Source organism: Mobula hypostoma, chromosome 27, assembly GCF_963921235.1.
Source record: "Mobula hypostoma chromosome 27, sMobHyp1.1, whole genome shotgun sequence".
NCBI lineage: Eukaryota > Metazoa > Chordata > Chondrichthyes > Myliobatiformes > Myliobatidae > Mobula > Mobula hypostoma.
In genome coordinates, this window is record NC_086123.1 from 13,950,579 (window position 1) to 13,975,278 (window position 24,700).

At 39.3% G+C, this 24,700-nt stretch overlaps 2 protein-coding genes across 5 annotated transcripts in view; one reads left to right on the forward strand and one right to left on the reverse strand.

The window, feature by feature from the left end:
- Nucleotides 1-10,298, reverse strand: part of tpcn1 (two pore segment channel 1) — an 86,589-nt gene extending 76,291 nt beyond the window's left edge. The window contains exon 1 of the mRNA XM_063034342.1: nucleotides 10,093-10,298. Coding sequence (XP_062890412.1) covers nucleotides 10,093-10,189 — 97 coding nt within the window. The 5' untranslated portion in view covers nucleotides 10,190-10,298. The remainder of the gene's footprint in view (nucleotides 1-10,092) is intronic.
- Nucleotides 1,788-24,692, forward strand: iqcd (IQ motif containing D). 4 transcript variants are annotated; one of them, XM_063034347.1, is made up of 5 exons: nucleotides 1,788-1,916; nucleotides 14,041-14,829; nucleotides 18,616-18,849; nucleotides 21,153-21,224; nucleotides 23,040-24,692. In XM_063034347.1, the coding sequence occupies exons 2-5, from the start codon at nucleotides 14,101-14,103 to the stop codon at nucleotides 23,316-23,318; spliced, it is 1,314 nt and encodes a 437-aa protein (XP_062890417.1). In that variant the 5' UTR covers nucleotides 1,788-1,916; nucleotides 14,041-14,100; the 3' UTR covers nucleotides 23,319-24,692. The 4 variants fall into 4 exon arrangements, with proteins under 4 accessions (XP_062890417.1, XP_062890415.1, XP_062890416.1 ...); XM_063034345.1 differs by lacking the exon at nucleotides 1,788-1,916 and adding an exon at nucleotides 9,073-10,071 and having other exon boundaries at nucleotides 23,040-24,691; XM_063034346.1 differs by lacking the exon at nucleotides 1,788-1,916 and adding an exon at nucleotides 10,309-10,380.
- Nucleotides 24,693-24,700: the final 8 nt, after the last annotated feature.

The following is a 24,700-nucleotide window of genomic DNA, read 5'->3' on the forward strand; positions in this document are numbered from 1 at the left end:
CCAACACGACCAATGGTAACATCCTGCAGACAGCTCACAGAATGACTTTGTCTTCTTCTTTTAAGTATGCTTCTTCTGCAATCGATTGCTGCCTGTAAGTTCCATTTTGTTGTATTTTTGGGTCGACTAAGCGTTCTGGCACTTTTGCTGCCTCCCAGAGAACTCAGTAAGGTTGAGAGCGGAGTGTGTGACCACCATTTCTTAATGGCAGAACACGAACCCATGGTCGGCTCCATCACTCCTTGCTGATTAAAGCATTGAGCAAGATTGAAATCGATGAGGACGAGAGCGTAAGACGAATGGGTGATGCGTGCCGCCTGCCTGTGTTTGATTGGTCTCTCCCTTGCTGCTGCTGGAAGGGGGTGCAGGTTCGATCACCTCGATGGTGTGGCTTGTGGGTTTTTTGGGGGACTTTGCGGTTTGATATTTAATGTCCTCAGTACTGAACGTATTCCACGGTCGTGCAATCATCTTTAGAGAACTCTGCGATTCATGTTCCATGTCTTTCTGGTTACTTCTTTTTGCCATTTGCATGATTTGATCAAGGTGGTTTCACACGGAACTGGCTCTGTGCCTGAGGTCTGCAGTCATTGCAAGACAGCGACTATACTTCATTAGGAGTTTGAAGAGATTTAGTAGGTCAACAAATACACTCAAAAACATCTATAGATGTACCGTGGAGAGCATTCTGACAGGCTGCATCACTGTCTAGTATGGGGGGGGGGCTACTGAACAGGGCCGAAAGAAGCTGCAGAGGGTTGTAAATTTAGTCGGCTCCATCTTGGGTACTAGCCTACAAAGTACCCAGGACATCTTCAAGGAGCGGTGCCTCAGAAAGGCAGCATCCATTATTAACGATGTCCAGCACCCAGGGCATGCCTTTTTCTCATTGTTACCATCAGGTTGGAGCTATAGAAGCCTGAAGGCACCTACTTCAGACATCCTACCTCTTCTGGAAGTTCCAGGAGTCTCCCGCATATTAATAGTGGCTCCCTAATGCCTGCAAATTATATACAGTATCATGGAACTCAATTTTTTTGAGAGCAAGCGAGAGAAAGCAAGAGACAGCGCGAGAGCGACCACGAGAGAGAACGCGTGCGCGAGAGAGCGAGAGCAATCGAGCAAGAGAGCACGAGCGAGAGCGAGTGAGAGAGCGCGAGCGACGAGAGCGACAGCGCACCGTGGCAGAGTGTTCCAAAGACAATATAAAACGTACGTCACCCCAGACTACCCTAAAGTGTACCCCTGCCTAATAGGGGTCACAATAATGACAGTGTTGCTCGCTGCTCTGTTTCCAACAGTGACTTTTCTATTGCCCATGGTGGGTTAAGACTGTAAAAGACATGTTGAGGTGAGTTTAACAGGTGTCATTCATTCATTAGCATTGCTAACGTTATTTAAACTAGCTGGCTAGCTGCTAAGGAACTACTCTATTGCAGACATCCCACCTCTCCCGGGAGTCTCCCGCAAATTGATGGTGCTCCCTCACTGAAATGAGTTTTTGCAAGGTGGGATGTCTGCTACTCAGCGATTCAGGAACAGCTTCTTCCCCTCTTCCATCCGATTCCTAAATGGACATTGAACCCTTGAACACTACCTCACTTTTTAAATATATATTATTTCTATTTTTTACACGATTTTTAATCTATTCAATATGTGGATACTGTAATTTATTGTTCTTTTTCTTCTTCCATATTATGTATTGCATTGAACTGCCGCTGTAGATTTAACAAATTTCACGACACATGCCGATGATAATAAACCTGATTCTGATTCATTGACAGAGCATTAAATTGAACTGCCTTGGTGGCTGGCACTCCTCGGCCGTATCAGGGATTCTGCGGTTTGGCGTTTAATATTCTGCATGTTATTTGCTTGCTTTTGCTATTTCTGCGATTTGTTCTTTTTCTTGCACGGTAGGTGTTTGATGTCTTCTTCAAATGCTTCACAGTGTTTCTTTGTTATATGCTGCCTGTGGGAGGACGAATTTCAGGGCTGTATACTGTATACATACTGTGATTATAAATGTACTTTATAACTTTGAAACCTTGATACCAGGTCACAAGTTGTTTATTGTTTGGGGAAGGCATGGAAAGCGTTAGTGACAGGATGATTGAGAGAAGGGATTAGGAAGGAAAGGGACTAAAAAGATAAAGGGATTGAAAGTGCTTTGAATTAGAAAATATATTGCGGTGTCAGTGAAATGCTTAATTTAGAACATGTTTTGTTTCTCTAAAAATGCCTATTAATTATACTAAAGGTATGATTTCTCCACAGTTTTGCAGAGCTGATTATGATTTGTTTACTATTGCTTTGAGCTTATCCTTGTATTGTTAAATATCAAAATAGTAAACAATACAACTTCTAATATCACATAAACAGTCACTCTAATATCAATTCACTCCTGCAGATACACAATGGGAGAGGATGAGAGTTTCACAAACAGATATCATCACCCTGTACAAAATGTACATTTTTTAAATATATACATAGAGGACATCTAGACTTTCATTGATAAAGCTAACTAAATAACAAAGAGGAAAATCATGCTACTTATAGCAAGCACAGCTAAAAATATTTAAGAATTTAATTCAGGAAATGTTTTGCTTTTGGATGTTTATCTGATGAAACTTATGACAAATTGACATAAAATTTGCAACATTATAACATCAGGAAGATACTATTTAAATACAAAAATACTAATCTTATCCTTTAAAAGATACAAAAATAGTTTTTCTAGGGCTGTGACTGTCCTGTAAACTGAAATATGAATATACTAAAATTACTGAGTGATGAAACTATCACGAGCAGTATTATGTAGTGACAGAAACTAAACAATAACTCTGACACTGATACTAAATTTGAGTTTTGCCAGAAGCACTCAACTTAGACGTCAACATATCCTCGAAATAAACACGGAACCAAAAGGTGAATTTCAGAGGTGAGGCCAGAATGGCTGCCACTGACATCAAGAATGTATTTGACATCAAGGCATATGATATAACTGAAGTCACTGGGCATCAAAGAGAAAACAATTCAATGGCTGCAGTCATAGCTCACTAATGCACACGACATTTGATTTACTGCGATTAACTCGCTCCTTCTCCTATTCTGCATCCATATGAATTCTCAAAAGTGCAAGGCAATGGAATCTGCAACAAGACAGAATCCAATCATCTACCCTTAATATTCAATGGCACAATCATTAGCAAATCTCCATCAACATCTAGAGGGTCACCATAAACCAGAGACCACAGGACCAGTCACATAAATAAGGGCAGGTTGTAGGCTGAATATACTATGACTCAGCTACTGTAACAGGAATTTGTGTTCTAAATTTACTTTGAACTTTGAATGCCATGGAAAGTTCTGCACTTGTCTGGAAGAGTGCAGCACCAGCAAACTCTATACTAGAACAGAGAGGCCTGCCTGAATGATATCCCATCAACCACTTGAAACACTCATTCTCTCCACTTCCATGGTACACTGGCTGAAGTGAATGTTAATTACAAATGCATTGGAGCTATTCTGCTAGCCTATGGTCTCTGCCAAGAATGACAAGGGTTGTAGACGTGGGAACAGCTTTACCTTCAAATTACCCTCCAAGTATACATCCTCCCAAATTGAAAATTTAATCCTGGAATCTGGATCTAAATCCTGAAATTTCCCACTCATTGGCAAAAGGACCATAGTAGTTATTACAGACAATTAGGAATAGGCCATAAACGCTGGCTTTGCTGGCATCATCCAGTTCCCAAAAATAAAGAAAAACAAACATTTATATCACAAGTCATGTTATTCCAATTACTCAATATTAGTACATAACTGATTATCATTAATCTAAACCTCTGCTATCTCCCCCTCCCACTCCAACTTTCAAATCCCTTACTCACTCTTCCTTCAGTTAGTCCTGACGAAGGGTCTCAGCCTGAAACGTCGACTGCACCTCTTCCTAGAGATGCTGCCTGGCCTGCTGCGTTCACCAGCAACTTTGATGTGTGTTGCTCTGCACTTTTAATGCAGATTGCAACCAATTAATGTGCAATGCCAGTAAGCCCTTAAACCAGGGGTGGCCAACCTTTTGCATTCCGTGCTTCAATTTTTTCCACTCACAAGTTCAGATGCGCCATACAACTCTTGTATCCCCATTCAATTCTTATAAAAATATATTAATATAGAACTCGTACATGGAAAAAAAAATCACATCTGAACTTGAGCGTGAAAAATTTGACGCATGGAATGTAAAAGGTTGGCCACCTCTGCCTTAAACTGAGTCCTTCCCCACAGATTCTTTGCAGTGACTAGACTAAGCTTTAGTGAGTCTTTCTGCACGCAGTCCTAGATTTTAGAGTGTGCCAGTCAGAAATTTAACCATGAAAACAAGAAAGTTTGCAGATGCTGTAAATCCAAAGTAACACACACAAAATGCTGGAGAAACAAAGCAGGTCAGGCGGCATCTGTGGAAATAAATGAACAGCTGATGTTTCGGGCTGAGACCCTTCTTCAAGACTGAAGAAATTAAATCCTGCAGTGCATATTAACAATGAGCTTTTTAATATAATTTCTCAGCTCTTATACCTTCCAACACTAAATCCAGCTCCCAGAAGATTTAACTTGGCAGCAAAACCAACACTGTTCCTCTGCTCATGCCTCATGTTAACTTTGTAGCTGAGTGTTTGTATCATCATTGGAACCTAACTTGCATAGTTAAAGAAAGATACTTCTGGCTTCAGATGGACGTCTATATTATCACAATTTTAATTGAACTGTTGGAAACCGGTGTGTGTGATACTGACAGCTGGACGTTAAAATGTAGCCCACAAGCTCAGGGGGAAATTGATAAAGAATGTAATGACTAGACCCAGCTTCTTAATTCATATTTAGCATAATATTTTCCATGTTACCCATTTTACAGTCACCAGAAGGGACTGCCACTTTATTTTTGATATAATATTGGGTTTATTTTTCTTTGCAGCATCTAGCTACACTTAGATATGAGAATTAAAATACACTGATGATGCAGAGTAGTAAATTTTTTAAAAAATTACGAGAAAAATTACAGATGACTCAAGGTTGTCAGTGTATTAATCTTTGCCATGCCACCACTCCAAATATCCATGGCTGTTGGTCCCCCCAAATTTTCTAACATAAAATTTCAATCATTTCATGGCAAACTCCCTCCTTATCCTGTAACCTTTTCTAGTTAGCAGCTTGCCAAAAATTCTGCATCTCTATTGCGTCAAGAAATCTCCTTGTCAATGTCAGAATAAATTTCGTTAAGCTAACATTGACGTCTCCAACTTCCATTAACTAAGTTTTCAAGTGTCCCATCTTTTTCCACCTTTCTCCTCTTACTTTAACAAAGCTATTAATTACTATTTTTAATATCTTTAGCTTTGTCCTGGTGCCACTTTTTTATCCAGTATGTCTTTGTGAAGTGTCATAATTGTTCTCTACATTAAAATTGTTATGGAAATATTAATGCTATTTTTCAGAAAGACACATTTAGGTAATGGAATGGGATGACAGGCAGGTGCAATTTAGTGTGGTTAACTGTGAGAATATAACTTGGGAGAAAAACATAGACATAAATAGGAAGATACTTCAGGATGTAAGTCAGAGACACCTAAGTGACAAATACTTAATTCCCTGAAATACTGATTGCAGACTGATAAAACTAATAAAATGGCAAATAAAATTCATAGTTTTATAAATTAAAATAATGTAAATACACAAAAAAATTAGAGTATCCTGAAAAGATGAGGAAAAACACGAGTGTAAGATGTTAAAAACACTGAGAACTTGAACTCCCAGCTGTAATAGTGGCCAGAGGACCTAGAGTAACAGAGGAACTGAAGGAAATTTGCATCAGGCACAAAATGATGTTGGGTAAACTGATGGGACTGAAGGTTGATAAATCCCCAGGGCCTGATGGTCTGCATCCCAGGGTACTTAAGGAGGTGGCTCTAGAAATCATGGATGCATTGGTAATTACTTTCCAGTGTTCTACAGATTCATGATCAGTTCCTGCGGATTGGAGGGTAGCTAATGTTATCCCACTTTTTAAGAACGGAGGGAGAGAGAAAACAGGCAAATATAGACCAGATAGTCTGACATCAGTGGTGGGGAAGATGCTGGAATCAATTATAAAAGATGTAATAGCAGCATATTTGGATAGCAGTGGCAGGATAGGTCTGAGTCAGCATAGATTTACGAAGGGGAAATCAGGCTTGACTAATCTTCTGGAATCTTTTGAGAATGTGTCTCTGAAAATGGACATGGGAAAACCAGTGGATGTAGTGTAACTAGACTTTCAGAAAGCCTTTGATAAGGTCCCACATAGGAAGTTAGTGTTCAAAATTAGAGCAAATGGTATTGGGGGTAGGGTACTGACATGGATAGAAAATCGGCTGGCAGACAAGAAACAAAGAGTAGGGATTAATGGGCCCTTTTCAGAATGGCAGGCAGTGACTAGTGGGGTACTGCAAGGCTCAGTGCTGGGATCGCAGCTATTTACAATATACATTAATAATTTAGATGAAGGGATTAAAAGTAATATTAGCAAATTTGCGATGACACAAAGCTAGGTGGCAGTGTGAAATGAGAGGAGGATGTTATGAGAATGCAGGGTGACTTGGACAGGTTGGGTGGGTGGGCAGATGCAGTTTAATGTGAATAAATGTGAGATTATCCACTTTGGTGGCAAGAACAGGAAGGCAGATTACTATCTGAATGGTGTCAAGTTAGGAAGAGGGGAAGTACAACGAGATCTAAGTCTCCTTGTTCATCAGTCACTGAAAATAAGCATGCAGGTACAGCAGGCAGTGAAGAAAGCTAATGGCATGCTGGCCTTCATAACAAGGGGAATTGAGTATAGGAGCAAAGAGGTCCTTCTGCAGTTGTACAGGGCCCTGGTGAGACCACACCTGGAATATTGTGTACAGTTTTGGTCTCCAAATTTGAGGAGGGACATTCTAGCTATTGAGGGAGTGCAGCGTAGGTTCACGAGGTTAATTCCCGGGATGGCGGGACTGTCGTATGTTGAAAGACTGGAGCGACTGGGGTTGTATACACTGGAATTTAGAAGGATGAGAGGGGATCTGATTGAAACATATAAGATTATTAAGGGATTGGACACGCTAGAGGCAGGAAACATGTTCCCGATGTTGGGGGGGTCCAGAACTAGAGGCCACAGTTTAAGAATAAGGGGTAGACAATTTAGAGTGGAGTTGAGGAAAAACTTTTTCCACACAGAGGGTTGTGGTTCTGTGGAATGCTCTGCTTCAGAAGGCAGTGGAGGCCAATTCTCTGGATTCTTTCAAAAAAGAGTTAGATAGAGCTCTTAAAGATAGCGGAGTGAAGGGATAATGGGGAGAAGGCAGGAACAGGGTACTGATTGTGGATGATCAGCCATGATCACAGTGAATGGTGGTGCTGGCTCAAAGGGCTGAATGGCCTACTCCTGCACCCATTGTCTATTGTCTAACTGCATAACTGTGAAAATTCACTAAGATAATATCAGAGATAATAAACTGCAGTTGAAACGAATGAGCTGAGATATGAATAGGACTTCCATGTAGATAATAAGTTTACATGAAAGGTTTCAATTGACAAATTATCAGATGAAACAATAACAAATAGTTATTTCAAAAATTACAATAAGCAATATTGTCATTTTCTTTTGGTTTATGTACATCACAGCCTGATAAGGAGGTTCCAATCCACAGGAAACTGCAGAGGGTTCTAGACTCAGGCAGCTGTATCATGTGCACAATCCTCCTCACCATCGAGGATATCATCAAGAGATGGTGCATCAAGAAGCTGGCATCCATCTTTAATGATCCTCACCATTCAAGACATGCTTTCTTCTGGTTACTACAATCAGGGAGGAGGTACAGGAGCCTGAAGATCAATGCTTAATGGTTCACAAACAGCCTTTTTCCCTCTGCCATCATATTTCTGAATAGTCCACGAATATATTTCAATATTCTTTTTTAAGCTTAGATACTTTATAACAATTATAATAACTTAATGTTTTTTTCTGCTTGCCTGCTGCTGCAAAACAAAGCAACATATATCATGTCATGTATAATAGTAATGATAAACCTGATTCTGAGTGAGGTTTTATCACCTGGGAGTGGCTAGCAAATACTGCAACTTATGCGGAAAAATCAGAACAAAACATTCAAAGCATCTAGGAATGTGCGAGCCTGTGGGACTGGTTTTAGGAAAGAGCTAGCACAAAAAGAAACAGACCAACCATCCTCCTTCTCCACTGTAGTTTTTAAACATTTCTCTTTCTGTCAATTGTCTGTTCAGACTCAAGTCAGATGGCTACTCAATGTAAACATTTACTGAGCATTTTCTCAGAAGTAAAATTTATTTCTTTTAAACAATAGTTATGCAATTGTTCCTTAATCTCTGAGAGCTAATGATTAATAGAAAATTACTTCATATAAGTGCAAGAACAGGGATGACAAGCAAGAACAAAAAGGTCAAATGAGACACAATAAAACTTCACCCTATCCATTAATAGCAGAAAAGAGTTACAATGGTACAAGTCCTTACCATCAAATGCGGAAACCAACTGTAGAAGTTTATCAATTATATTTCATAGAAACATAGAAACATAGAAAATAGGTGCAGGAGTAGGCCATTCGGCCCTTCGAGCCTGCACCGCCATTTATTATGATCATGGCTGATCATCCAACTCAGAACCCAGCCTTCCCTCCATACCCCCTGACCCCTGTAGCCACAAGGGCCATATCTAACTTCCTTTTAAACATAGCTAATGAACTGGCCTCAACAGTTTGCTGTGGCAGAGAATTCCACAGATTCACCACTCTCTGTGTGAAGAAGTTTTTCCTAACCTCGGTCCTAAAAGGCTTCCCCTCTATCCTCAAACTGTGACCCCTCGTTCTAGACCTCCCCAACATCGGGAACAATCTTCCTGCATCTAGCCTGTCCAATCCCTTTAGGATCTTATACGTTTCAATCAGATCCCCCCTCAATCTTCTAAATTCCAACGAGTACAAGCCCAGTTCATCCAGTCTTTCTTCATATGAAAGACCTGCCATCCCAGGAATCAATCTGGTGAACCTTCTTTGTACTCCCTCTATGGCAAAGATGTCTTTCCTCAGATTAGGGGACCAAAACTGCACACAATTTCAATCAACTATTTCCATTATTTACAACATCTAAGGAACTTCCTTTTGAAAACAATCTTTAGATTGACTGGGCCACGCAGTCCTCTGAGTGAAGAAATTTCTTCTCTTTTCAGTCTTAAATAGTCTTAGTTCAGTCTTAAATCTTTTATTTTGAGTAGTTCTTGACTCCTTGGCCACAGGAAACATCCACTGTATGTACCCTATCAAAACCTCTAAGAATTTCAATGGCAATCACTTCTAACTTCTTGAGAATAGAGGCCTCTTCATTGAGAGACCAGCCATCCCATGAACCAATCTCGGTGAGTCAACCTATGTCCTTTATAATAACCATTTACTTTCCCGATTACCTGCTGCACTTGTATGTCAGCATTCAATAATTGCTGCACAAGACACCAATGTCTTCTGAACTAACATTTTCTAAACTTTCCCTTAAGAGAATACTCATCATTTGTTTGGTACTGAAATCAATAACCTCACACAATTTCTTATTATGATGTTATAAGGTTCGTGGTTTAAATTGACATTTCTTTTACAAGGTCGATGGGCTACATAGTCCCCTGATACGCTGATGCACAGCAAGGGTCCCAAATATCGCTCTGGGTTTCATAAAAGTGCACTCAACTCTGCCACTCACTGGCTTGGCATCATCAGATCCACCGAAAGCCAGGGACCTGTATCTCCAGCCCTCTCTCCACAGATGCTGACTGACCAGATGCTGCTTTTATTTGCTAACCTAGTACGATGAAGCAGACGGCCACAAGTTTTCGCACCATCACAGCGAGCAGCGTGACAGCACTGCTTTCAATGAGATGTAAACATATCTCGGCTTCCCCGCACAGCTCAGGGTGCACCGGCTGCTCGGGGACACCAAAGTTGCGCCGCTTAAGATTCTGACATTAAAAGTGTAAGCGATCACATTTCCTACTTTCGTTGGGGATATCGTCTCTGACAGAGTCGGCGCTCAGCCCCGTGTTGTCTTCTGTCAAGATTAAAGGGACGTCATCGTCGACAGGCAGCGCCATCACCAGCTCGCCGCAGCCTCTCCTCGCTCACAGCCGCGTCTCGCACCGCTCAACCTAACTTCACGCTGCAGTGGGAGGGTGGGTCCTCTCTCCCCCTCCGACTGCCGATTGGTTGAAAGTGACAGTCGGCCGGGCGAGACCTCCGCGAAGGAACGTCAATCAAAGCGCAGGGACCATCACGTTTGGTCGAGGTCTCCGCTTCCCGTGCCCGTCTTTTCCTCCGTCCTGAACGCGCGGCTAGATAGCCAAGGCGGGGGCCATGGGGTCAGAGGGGAAAGGTCACGCGTTTCTTAGCAACGGAATAAGCACATCTAGCAAACAGAAGCACCGGGCGTGCATTCTCCGGATATCGAGCTTCCGGACATGTAAAGTAAAGAGTAAAGGACCGGAACCAGGCTGAACACTGGGGGTAGAGAGAATAGCCGATCTGCCGAGTGGTGTAGATTTTGTGTTTTCTCCAACTGGGGAGCTGACCAGGTACTTGCGGGAGCAACGGTTCTCTTAACGCGAGCTTCTGCCCAAACCCCACCACAGAGATCTGAGCACCAGGTCCACTGGAGCTCATGTGAGGCTGTCGTCGTTGTTAAAGTAGTTTTATGGGTGATTATTGCTGGCTGTGGTAGCAAGTTGGTTGAGCGTAGAAACGACTGCATCTTAAAATAATAATTGGCTGTTAAAGCAGTTTGGGAGGTTCTGAAATCATCAAGGACGCTATCTAATTACAATTCAACCATGTTTTGTGTGATTGAGATGTCAATAGGGAGAGTTAATTGGTTATCGAACAAACATTGTTCTTGTAAAGGAGCTAAATAGAGAAATATTGGAAATATTGTAAACTCCAAAATTCTCTACTAGAGCTTGAAGATACGTACTTTTTCGAAATCTGTAATTTAAGTCAGACTAATTTGCTTGTGTATAATTTTTGTCTCATAACGTTAATCTAAACAAACGCAATTAACATTTTTTCAAAATGAATACATAAAATATGTCCCATTTACCAAATACAATACGAAACTTACATTTATTTTGTGCATATAAAATACCACATCGAAACAATTAGATGGAATTTGACCTTAAATCACATAAGGAGATATTAACAAAGATGCAAGTTTAAGGAATAGCTGAAAGGATAGAAGGATAGAATAGTTTAGGGAGGGAAATCTCGTGCTCGCAGCCCAGGCATCTGAAAGCACGATCTCCATTGTTGGAATGTTGAAAATCAGGGACTAGAATTGGAGGAAAGCAGAGAACTGAAAACTTTCCATGGATAAATGAGAATTTTAAAATTGGTGCATTAGTTGAATTCCTGGTTCAGTAAGAAATGGAGGAAGCCAGTTAGGATTCAAACAATAATTTCAGACAAGCTTGAGTTTGTAGAGAAAGAGGAATAACCATAAAAATGTTTATTTTAGTTTTTATATAACTAACATATTTTATAATTGTAATTTAATATAGCAATTACTCTTGTTCATTTATCGATTATTTCAAATAATATCTTTTTATAACAACTATTATTAGATAAGAGCACTTGATAAAATATAATATAAAACAGATGCAGGTATTTAAGGCACTCTAATGCTTTTGCATGTTTCTGCAATCATTTGTTAAAATCCTTACATATTTCCTGCTGGTACCCTGATCTGTTGTGTCAGCCACGGCTCAATGGTAACACTCTTCCTCTAATTCAGAAGGTGGTGAGTTTAAATTTCACTCCATGAGTGTGAATTCTAAAAGTAAATTTTTCTTTTTAAACAAAGACAAATTTCAGAGTTGTATACCGCCTACATACGTTGATAAGAAATGTACCTTGAACCTTAACTTCTAATGCTGTGCTCAAAAAAAATTAAACTAATCAATCAACACACATAAAAGTTGCTGGTGAACACAGCAGGCCAGGCAGCATCTCTAGGAAGAGGTACAGGTTGACATTTTGGGCCGAGACCCTTCATCAGGACTAACTGAAAGAAGAGCTAGTAAGAGATTTGAGAGGGGGAGGGGGAGATCTGAAATGATAAGAGAAGACAGGAGGGGGAGGGATGGAGCCAAGAGCTGGACAGCTGATTGGCAAAAGGGATATGAGAGGACCATGGGACAGGAGGCCTAGGAGAAAGAAAAGGTGGAGGGGGGAAGCCCAGAGGATGGGCAAGGGGTATAGTGAGGGAGACAGAGGGAGAAAGAGGAGAGAGAGAAAAAGAATGTGTGTATATAAATAAATAACGGATGGGGTACGAGGGGGAGGTGGGGCATTAGCGGAAGTTTGAGAAGTCAATGTTCATGCCATCAGGTTGGAGGCTACCCAGACGGAAAATAAGGTGTTGTTCCTCCAACCTGAGTGTGGCTTCATCTTTACAGTAGAGGAGGCCGTGGATAGACATATCAGAATGGGAATGGGACGTGGAATTAAAATGTCTGGCCACTGGGAGATCCTGCTCTCTCTGGCGGACAGAGCTTAGGTGTTCAGCGAAATGATCTCCCAGTCTGCGTCAGGTCTCGCCAATTTATAGAAGGCCACTAATCAATATCCCTTTTTTTGGATGCAATGTCAAGCTGCCAGCTCATTCAAGCTCATAAAAGATCCCCCTTGGAAGCGTAACCATAATCATTGTTTCTAGGTCTATAGCAGGGGTTCCCAACCTGGGGTCCATGGACCCCTCAGTTAATGGTAGGGGTCCATGACAAAAGAAGGTTAGGAACCCTTGAATTATAGAGAGACGTGCCACAGAACCAGTCCTTTGGCCTATTAGCCAATGCTGATCATTAACTATCCACTAATCTTACATTAATCAGTTTTCAGTGGCCTATTAACCAACCAACCCATATGCTTTTGGGATAAGGGAGGAATCTGGAGGAAACAGTCAGAGAGATGAAGTGCAAACTGAGTCTGTGGTGTTCTGAAGTAGCTATTCCACTGTGCTGCCCTTTAACTGAGCCAATGCTCTTAATTTATACTGTATTGCTAAACAAAACCTCTGATTATTAGCATATTTTCTTTATAAACAGAACTACTTACTGCTGTGTAGTGTTTTGTGCACCTTGGTTGTGATTATCCTATATAAATGCTCCTTTCACCAAATGAAAAATGGTGAGCTTATGAAGGGAAAATAAATGTGAAAGAAATCAATGAAGATCAAAATGCTGCCGATAGTGAAATCTAAAATAAAAACAAAATTCTAGAAAGACTCAGCAAGCCAGGCAGCATATGTTATGCAGCGAGATGCAAGTAGGGTTAACATTCAAGACTTTTTATCAGAATTGGAAGATGTTGAAGATGAACAAATTCTTAACAGACACAACCAAAAGAGAAAGCAAAGGCTCTACTAGTTTGAAGTTTTGAGGTGATTAAATGACAGAAACAATGATCATACAGGCAAAAGGAGACAATAATTAGACAGATATGGGAAGATCATCCATGTAAACGATTAAATGACCAAAGCATCAGTCTCATTGGTTCTGATACAGCTAGCTCCCCAAAATCTTGGATTTTTGCATTTGTAAGCACAATGGTTTTGGTTTGCTAGTGAATGGTAATAGTGGTATTGGCAGTCAGAAAGATCCCCAAGGTTGTGAACTGAAATTTCCTGTTGTGGCCACAGTAAACTTCAACTATTTGCATCTGCAGTTTAAAAAAATGTGTTTTAAGTGTGACTTTGTTTATACTCTCTTCTTTAGAAAATAAACATTTTGATTTTATCGCATCAAATGAGTGTAGACGGTGGATGTAATTTTTGACTACTGTAGCTGAATCACAGTTGAAAAATTTTACTCCATACTTTGTCTCTCAATGGTTCCAAGGACAGATTTTGATAAAAATGCTGCTTCAATATTCAGAAAATATTTTATTTCTGTTTCAGCAATATAACCCGTTGAAGATCTAAAGATCTCAAGAGCAATACTTCCTGAAGAAATAAACAATGGCAACTGAAGCCATAGAGCAACATCAGAAAGAAGCCATGAATGTTGAGACTATTAGCAGAAGAATGATTGATTATGATCTGATCACACAAAGAGGGGGACCCAAAGCAGATGCTCTGCAAATCTTAGAACCATTCAGAAGAAAGCTTGCATCAATTGAAGCAGAAAGAATTATTTCAGTAATTGAAAAGACGATTGAGAACTTGGAAAGAGTTACCTTGCTTCCCCACATTGCCTACAACCTCAGCAGATTCAGTGTCGCTATCGGTTTAGAATTAACATGTGCTCTCAGGGAATACGTTAGAATAGAGCAACACCTGCATTTTGCTATTAGTAAATTGAATGAGGAAGAGTTTCCTGAAGAGGAAAATCAAGATGGAAAGCACAAAGTAAAAACCAAAGAAGAGAGAGTAAATGATGTCAAACTCCTGAAGCAGGCCCTTGGTAGCTCAGTTAAAAGCATCCTCCGGCTCTTTCAGGGAAATCCTTCAGCATGTCAAGTAATTCAAGTGGAATGTAAAGCTCGGAAACCACCTTGTGTAAGTCTCATTCTGGCACTTATGAAGCTGAAAGACTTGGTGTTTGGAAAACTTTTGGTATCACCCACGGAAGATAAACAAAAATCTGAGTTTGTGGAAAACATTATTTTGCAAGATAAGCAAAACGTAGAAATTATTGCCACTTTGGAGGCAGAACTGGCAGCAGCCATCCAAGATAAAGAAAATGAGGTAATCCTTACACCTATTATTAACCTGATATCTTACCCTACCTTAGACAACAGGGTATGTTTATAAGCCGCCTTCTTCTTCTTGCGCCCTTAGGTCCCCGTGGAATTCATCAATGTTTCTGTAATCTGTTTTATCCACTGTACAGCTTCACCAGCTCCCTGTTGGCTGGCTTTACCAATTTCCACCTGTCGTGACAGGGACATGGAATTAGACTTTGAGAAGTATTGATTTTAAGTGGCTATGTATAATTCACCACATTAATTAAAAGTAGATTTTCAAATGCATCCAGGAACTTGTACACCAGGCATTTAAAACAAGTTATAATGCTGAGTATGAAACCTTTCCAAAATAGGCATTTCAGTTTGATACCTTTTAGCTAAAATATAGATTTATGAACATGAATACATTTATAGATATTTCACATTGTGCAAAAAGGTTAAAATGGCAGCTTTTACATAATTTGCACAACATTTCATTATTCTTGCCTAACTATTATTAAGATAAATATTATTGACAGAATATAGCTGAGGCTTGGTTGGCAGATATTGAAAGTACATCCTGTCTTTCCTAATGAAATATTACTCTCTGAACGAGAGTGGCCATTTATAAGGGTAAAATAGGGTGGGGAGGAGGTAAATAAAAGCTTAGGAAGTCAAGCTGAAAATTGTCTTGTTTGTGTTAGTTTTGATCTTTTGTAGCTGCCTGCTTTGTTAAGTGATTATCATTCCCTTAAGTAGTTATGTTGCCTTTCTTAAAATAATAATACAATGAATTATATTTGCAAGTGCAAAATTTATACTCGAAACCATAGTAGCACAACATTATTATCTTAACCATATTTTCAATTGGTCATTAAAGGTGGGCCAAATTTGATATCGGCATTGTGGCTTGATTCACAAGATTATGTGGCCATATGTTCGGAACAGTGTGATGTAATCTTTATCAAAATAATTGGACACAGTTACTAAAATATACAACATGTATGGCATCTCACTTTGGCAGACCCTTCACTTAAAGAAAACTCACTTGATGCTTCCAACTGACTGTAATCCTGCCTCCAGCCACCACCAACTTTCAACTGGTGGTGAAAAACCCACAGAAATCAAAGAAGTACATGTCAAAACAAGCTGATAGACATGTCATAGTCAAATTTGGTTAAAGAATGGATTTTTGTTTTGTGTCTTCTACAAGATTATTAACAGTCCACAGTAAAAATGATCTTAATCACCACCCCCTATCATGAGACATTTGGGCAAACTACTAAGATTCAGAAAGTAAGCTTGTGCAAATTAATGTTACTTATCGTTATACTCTGAGAAGCAGAAAAATCACTGAGCTAGATGTGACTTCTGCGGACATTTTTTTTAGATTATGAAGACACACAGTCCTCTTTTATTGTCATTTAGTAATGCATGCATTAAGAAATGATACAATATTTCCTCCGGTGTGATAGCACAAAACACAGGACAAACCAAGACTGAAAAAACTGACAAAACCACATAACTATAACATATAGTTATAACAGTGCAACGATACCATAACTTGATGAAGAAGTCCATGAGCACAGTAAAAGTTCAAAGTCTCTCAAATGTCCCACATCTCACGCAGACGGGAGAAGGAAGAAAAACTCTCCCTGCCATGCCGACCACAGTCCGACTCTGAGTCATCCGAAAACTTCGAGCTCTGATCAGCTCTCCAATACTGAGTACTGAACGCCATCTCTGTCCAAACGATTCGACCTCAACCTTGGTCGCCAACAGCAGGCAAAGCTGGGGATTTTGAGGCCTACCATCCGAAAGATTCCCGACCACACAGTAACGACAGCAGCGAACGAGCGTTTCAGAAATTTCTCCAGATATTCCTCTGTGCTTTCACATCCATCCTCCATCAAATCAGAATTTTTGGCTTTCTTATAGACATGTACCTTGTTGTTAGCATTCATGTAAATTTATATTTTGTTTCAGAATATCTAATTTAAACAGGATTCACTGTATTCATACTTTGGTACATCATTTCTAATTTTGTAATGGTTTCAGCCTCATTAGAGAGCAATAACTACTACTGATTCATATTCACTTGTGAGAACAGTTTGAAACTGCCTCATTCAATGCAGCATATAGACAAACTGTATTAAATCAATGGCTTAGTAGAAAATAACCAGTTGCTGTATTATGCACACAACTCTAATCTCCTTGAATGACATCAGATGTTCATCCACAACAACTCGCAAACTAAATTCAAGTTCATGCAATGATATATATTTTTAAGAAATATCTTAAGAATAGTTAATGTAGTAGAGGATGATAAATCACTAGTTAGATATAATTCCAAACATGTACAGAGTAAAACAATAAAAGCATCTCAATCTAGTAACCATCTGAGCAACAACCCATTTTTGTGTACTATCAATGAAGACAGCAGAACTTAATCTGCACTAAGCATCATTCATCCCAGGCTGCTGCAACTATAGAGAGAAAATAGGGATGTTACTTCCAAATCACATTCTCCCTTTTCAAAAAAGCATTGATATTGTTACCAGAAGCAAACCCACTGAATATAAACTCAAGTTCTTTATATTTTTTATTAAGTAAACCAGTGTGCTTTGGTCCTGTTATAGCTATTGGATTCATTTTTGTTATCTCACACTTGTTCAGAATTTTATGAAATAGACTCACAAGCAACAAGAATGTGGCTCTTTTTTTTTACAGAATCAGTGATGCAGCACAGCAGGAGAGTATTCAACTTATTATGCCTCAGTCAGCTCTTTGAAAGAGTTATTTGGTTTAACCTAGTCTGCTGCCCCCCTAACACATGCCTTTGTTAGGGTCATACCTCGTGTTACTGCCATTATATCATAATTGTGTATGGCTGGTAATGCATGCAATACAGCGATATATATGACTTCCTGGCATTTACATGTATGCACTCTAAACCTACTTCAATCTTTTGAATTGCCACTCATCTTCTACTCTTTCATTGGATAAGAGTTTGCTTTCAGAAAGGTAGTAATAGGAGAAAATTCAGGTAAATGAAACATCTTAAATCCATTCCATTTAAGGCACCAGTGACTTTTATAAGGATTACTTCAGCTTTAGCTGTTTGAGTAAGAAACAAGATTTAAGGTAAAAAGGACATAGATTATTCAAGTGACACACATAAAAGTTGCTGGTGAACGCAGCAGGCCAGGCAGTATCTCTAGGAAGAGGTACAGTCGATGTTTCGGGCCAAGACCCTTCGTCAGGTCTCGAAGGGTCTCAGCCCGAAACGTCGACTGTACCTCTTCCTAGAGATGCTGCCTGGCCTGCTGCGTTCACCAGCAACTTTTATGTGTGTTGCTTGAAATTCCAGCATCTGCAGATTTCCTCGTGTTTAGATTATTCAAGTGTTCCTTCTGCAGCAGCTAAATTTGCAATTGCCAACACAGTACCTAAATATGAAAACTGATTCTCTTAATCATAGTGCAAGAGAAACTGGGGGACTAATATCAGGATGCATAATTATAATATATGCCGACTGGCCCTTAGATAGGCACATGAATATATAGAGAATAGAACGATATGGACCATGTGCAGGCAGAAGGGATTAATTTAATTAGGTATCATTAGCTTAATTAGTTTGGCACAACATCATGGACCAAAATGCCTGTTCCTATACAGTACTGTTCATTGTTTGAAGTAGCCATGTTGATATAGGCAAGTGGTATATTTAATGTTTTGAAAACAAATCCTACTTAATAATATATATCAATAACAATATCTTAACATCAAATATACATTCTATTACCAGATGTTGAAGAAGAACGAGATAATTCGAAAACTTAAAAACAACCTGCTTCAACTTGACTTATTCTCAGAAGATTACATTCGTCAAATTAAGCAAGATGCGGAAAAACAGCAGCAAGCTGATCAGAAAGATTCAGAAGGGCGAGTGGTCAAGTTACAGGAAGAAATATCTCAGCTTCGAACCCAGCTGAACAACTTGATTACAGAGCACAGAACGTTTGAGCAAGCATTAAGAAGGGTACATATACATATTCTAGTAATAGCCCGATATTCCATTTTTCATTATCGATTAAGTTACATAAGAACATAATATGTGCTGCATTTCTTGTGAAAATGCACAATTATTTCTGTTGGTCAGAAATAAATTAACCAAGTTTAAAAAATATACAAATTAGGTTGGATTGGGTTGAGCAGATGAACACTGAGCTCCATATTGACTAGTTATGTTTAAACTTCATATTGCCCTGAATTCAATGGTGCAATTTAATATCAGAGAATGTATACAGTGTACAATGTGAAATTCTTATTCTTTGCAGACATCCACAGAACAGTAAAACCCCCAAAGAATGAACGACAGAAAACATAAGTACACCAAAGGCCCCTCCCCCTCACCCTCCCCTCCCACACAAAAGCAGCAGCCAAAGCATTGACTCTTCCCCTCTCCCAACTTGCCCCAGTGAAAGCACTGATCCCCCTCCCCACAATATGCAAGCAATAGCAACAACCTCCAAAGAGACTTTGATCTAGAGCCCATCAAAAAACTACAGTCTATCCCAACACTTTGGTATCTCAGACAGGCTGTCTCTCACCAGCAAGGGAGAGAGAGATCACTCCTGCAACAACGAGAGCGGGAGACCAGCCACTCGCTGTTTCGATGCTGCAATCTTCCACATTGCTTCTCTGAGTCCCCCGACTCGAGGACCAACAGGCCCTCGCTCACCATCAAAAAGAGAGAGAGAGAGAAGATCACTCAACTACAAGGGCCCTCTTCCGAACAGCAGCACACACTGCCTGCTGTCTCGATGTTTCACTCCCCCACGACGCTTCAGTCGGCGATATTGGTGAGGAAGTGGGTCGTCCACGGGGCTACACCCTAAGGTGCATGTCTTCCAGGCCACTCCTGGAGATATCGAAATGCCAGGCCGCAGGGTGCTCATGGAGAACCGTACTGTGAGCTGCAGCTGTAGATCAAGGGTTCCAACAGCACCCCAGCCACCTTGAAAAGAAATGAAAGATACGATGAAAGAAGAATAGGCTGTTTTGCGGATGAACTGGAAGAAGTCACCTAGGTCTGCAAAAACATCTGACACCATTTTTTCTAGTACAAATATTGGTGAATGGAGGATGATTCAAGATCCCTGTTCCTGGTTGTGATTTGTTAATTACTGTAATGCTCCCTGTGGTTTAATAACACCTGACACGAAAACTATAGTCTCATAAGTCATGACCTAATTAGGTCTTAAAAGAAAATTATTGTTTATGACTAAGAGAGGAAGCAAAATTATCACAAAAAGGACACAAAAGTATGCAGATGTACAGCATAACATAAATTCTAAACAATGGTGATAAGTCCTGCAACTCAATGTATTTCTATATTATGTCTTCAACAAATAAATGTTAATACAGGTCGACCTTCACTAATCCAACTACCTGTAATCCGGTTCCTTCGATAATCCAGCACCGATTATGCCTGATGTGATCCTTCTGTAATTCGGCAATTTCACTAATCTGGCACTCCTCAGGTCCCAATGGTGCCGGATTAGTGAAGGTCGACCTGTATCTACAATCCTGAAAAAGAAAGAAGAACATGTTCAAAAGTTGTAGACTTGAAACAAAATAGAATGTGCCAGAAATATGACAAAATCTTTTGTGGCTAGGTTTAGAATAAAACAGAGGCAAATAGTAATCAAACACAACAAATTAAGTACTAAGCCAATTAACAAATAGTATTTAATATTCTGCATTTGGCAAAGAACCAACCAAACCAGCAAAAACAAAGATAGGTACCATTCTGGAAAGGTTTAGGATATACCCATGTTCATTGAATTCTTGTCTCAATAAGGTAACAAAGCAAACTACCATCCTTTGTACACATGTAAATATTTTTATCAATATTCCAACACTCCTTAAGTACATGCATAATTCTTCACAAATGAACATACCTTAGATTTTAATCATGTGCATTCCAAAAGTCAGTGGTCATGGTAAGCAAGAAAATAAACACTTGTCTTAATTTCTATCTCTGACAATATGACGGCAAATTAAGAACTATGGGATGACTGACATTATTTTAAATTTGTTTATGAGAATCAAATTTGATTGTTTAATTTACTGTAGATATATCAATCAGCAAAATTGCATTTTATCTACATTCTATCCACTAGGGATTTTCCAGTTAATTTATAAAATAAGTATTTAGTATTAATTGCTGGTAGTAGATTACAATTAATTTCTAGATTTAATAGTAAGTCCTCTTTTTCTGTGAGGATTAATTTATATTGTTGCTAGAATCTGATATTTCATCTTTATGACATATTTCAGCGCAAGTTCAAAACTGAAACAGAGATTGAAAACTGGATCCAGAAATATGATGCTGACATGCAAGAAAAGCAGGTATGATTCCTAAGAACTGTTCTTATTTATCTTTGTACGGAAATTGTGAAGCTTCAAGGGAATTGGGCTGAATAATAAATACCAGGCTTGCCAGCAATGCCTATGATCCGTAATTTTTTTTTTAGTTGGGAGCACTAAATTGAGTTATAGAGTCATACAGCATGGAACTAGGATGCCTGTCTAACTCATCATCTTAACTGTGTGTGGCTTACATCCCTTCAAATGTGCCTCAGCCAGGTACCTATTCAAATATCTTTTAAACATTTTTATTGTACCCACCTTTACCACTTCCTCCGGCATCTTGTTCCATATACCCATCCACTGCTGTGTGAAAAAGGTGCTCCTTCAGGTCTGTCTTAATTTTTTTTCGCACTCAGCTTAAATAGCTTTAGACTGTCCTATGATGGAGAAAAAAGGACTGCAACCATCCATCTTTTCAATGCTCCTCATGAATTTATAATCCTCTAATAACATCACCTCTCAGATGCCTCCAGTCCAGGGGAAGCAGTCCCAGCCTGTACACTTTACTTACAGTTCAAGCCCTTCAGTTCAATCTTCTAGTGAAACTTCTCTGCACCCTGTCTAGCTTAGTCACATCCTTCTTATAATAAGGTAACCATAAGTGCATGCAATATTTCCCTGTAGTTTCGTCAACATCTTATTCAACTGTAACATGATGTCCCAACTCTAATACTTATTGATAAAGGTGGGCAAATCATAAGCTTCTTCACCACCCTAACTACGTTGCCATTTTTAGACAACTATGTCTTTGGACCTGGGATCTCTCAGTTCTGAAGCATATCTCAGGACCCTGTCAGTCACTCTGTATGTTCTAGGTTGATTCAATTTCGAAAAATGTATTACTTCACATTTTGAGTTCAAAATGCAACATTAAGTCAATATAATTTAATTTTAAAGATAGGTTGTGATGTGCTGCTATTACAGATGGAACATAGATCTTTACTGAGAGGGGGATCCAGTTCCAGCACTGGAAACATAAGATAAAATCATTCGAATTGGAATATATTCAGATTGTAGAAGACAGAAAAAGAAAAGCGGAGGAAAAGACAGCCAGAGTGGAGTAAAAATACCAGCTAGACAAAGTAGATGTTACCGTCCAGCCATTCTGGAAAGGTTACAAAGTCCATCAATCAAAATCAATCAGTGATCAGCCTTGAATGTTTTTTTAAAAAAAGCAAAGCAATAGGCATTTGGAATTTTGTTTTGGCAGTTCTCTCACTATATTCAATTCTGGTAAATGCTGGATAGTAGGAATTTTGCAATACTCAAAACACGCTGAGTTCCTCCACCGTGTTGTGAGTGTTGCTTTGACCCCAGCATCTACAGAGTATTTTGTGTTTAGTAGGAATTTTCACTGTCCTTGCATGAATGTCCTTGAAGCATTTATCCTTTGATGAACCTCTGCCATAACAGGAAATACTGAAATGCTAAGTTTGTCAGCGTAACAAATTAATATGATGCGAACCTTGGGGAAACATTTTCAAAATCACGTTCCTCTGAAAACCTTATATTACAGAAGGAATGGTAGAGAGATTGATCCATTTTTATATGAAAATTGGTGAGATATCCATTAAAGATCTGATAATCAAAATGAACCAGAGTTTAAGTTTGAAACCTACAAGGACTCATAGAGGACATTTCTTAAAGATGGTTCAAGAGATTGTAACCAGAGGAAAATAATCACATAAAATGTCAATATATTGTAAAGTATTTTATTTAGAAAACAAATCAATGTTGAATGCAGTATTAATAATGAATGGGTTATCAAAATGTATTAAAATTATGTTCTACCAGGATGAATATGAACAGCTTGTTAAAATCAACAAAGATGAAGGTGTTCTGCTCTCTGAGTTAGAACAAAAGATTGAATTACTTGAGTCGGAATATATTCAGATTGTAGAAGGGAGAAAGAGAAAAGCAGAGGAAAAGGCGGCAAAAGATGAGCAAATATACCTCATGGGAAGAGCAGCTGTTATGATCCAGGCATTCTGGAAAGGTTACAAAGTCCGCCAATTGATGAAATCATTAAAGAAGAAAAAGAAAAAGGGGAAAGGAAAAAAGAAGAAGAGCTGATGGAGAGAGAGAGTGTAAATAAATATAACATCCATCTTCCAAAAATGTTTTGCAAATCATTGATGTTTTCTTCACTAATGCGGTTTACACAAACATCTTCTATTTTACAAAAATAAAAATAAACTCTTAACCTTGTGGTCTCAGTGTACGAGTGTGTATATGTAACACACAATGGGCTGAAATATACTCAGAAAAAATGTAGAACGCTGATAGCACTCAGTAGCCCAAGCAATTTTGAAAGTGTAAGTTGACATAAAAGACCCTATGTCAGAACTACATCTTCTGTCTCCACAGACGTTGCTTGACATGCTGTTCTTCTAGGATTTTTTTTTCCAGATTCCAGCATCTAGAGTCTTTTTGTTTCCTCAAATGATACTCAGCCATAAACATTGATGTTTTCATTGGAGAGCAACTTGCCTCTACCTCAGACTTCTTTACCTAGAGATCAAGGATCTGGGGATCCAGAGCCTTTGCTGAGCTCCTAGACCACCATTAGATTTATGACCGTGTTCGGGAGCAGAGCACAAATATGCAAAGTTGTGGGACTGAATGTACTTTGCAACAGGCCAAATACAGCATCATGAAGTAAGTCATAGTGTAGTCCTTAATCAAATGGTAGCTTTTCCTTCCAATTAGCTACTTTATTTTTAATTAACCACCACCATGTTAGAGAAAAGCAATTACATATTACCGTTCCACCCAATAGTATTTTGGCAAGTAAAGGGTACCACAGTCACATAGTGGTTTGCAGGGCACCATTACAGCTTGGGATGTTCTGGAGTTCAGAGTTCAATTCCAATGCCCCTCCATTAGAAGTCTATGTACATCCTCTCCACGGAATGCATGGGTTTTCCCTGGGTGCTCCGGTTTCCTCCCACAGTCCAAATACATATCAGATAGGTTCATTGGTTATTCTAAATTGTCTGTGATTAGGTTAGGATTAATCATGGTTGTGGAGTTGCTGGGGCCTGAAGGGCTGGAAGGTCCTACTCCATGCTGTATCATTAGATAAATGTTTTCTTAGACAGTCATCACAGGTTTTTAATAGCTACATTATTTTAATTTGGCAAATACTTACATTGAAAAATCAACATAAGTTCTGAGAAATGAAGCAGGGAAATAAACCATTTAAAATTATAAATTATATGCCAGTCGTGTACAAGAGCTGGGCCTATGCAAAGCTTCAGCAAGAAATCCAAGTTCCCAGACTTAATTTTTTTTTTTTTGTAAATGAGCCCACCACCAATCTATTGGGCAGTGAACCCCATGTCAGTGAGGTACCCGTCTTCGTACCAAGCCATGATCTGGTTTCTACAACAGTCCATGGGCACACCTAGATTTCTCAGCCAGAAAATCATTCTGTAAATATAGATGGATTAAAG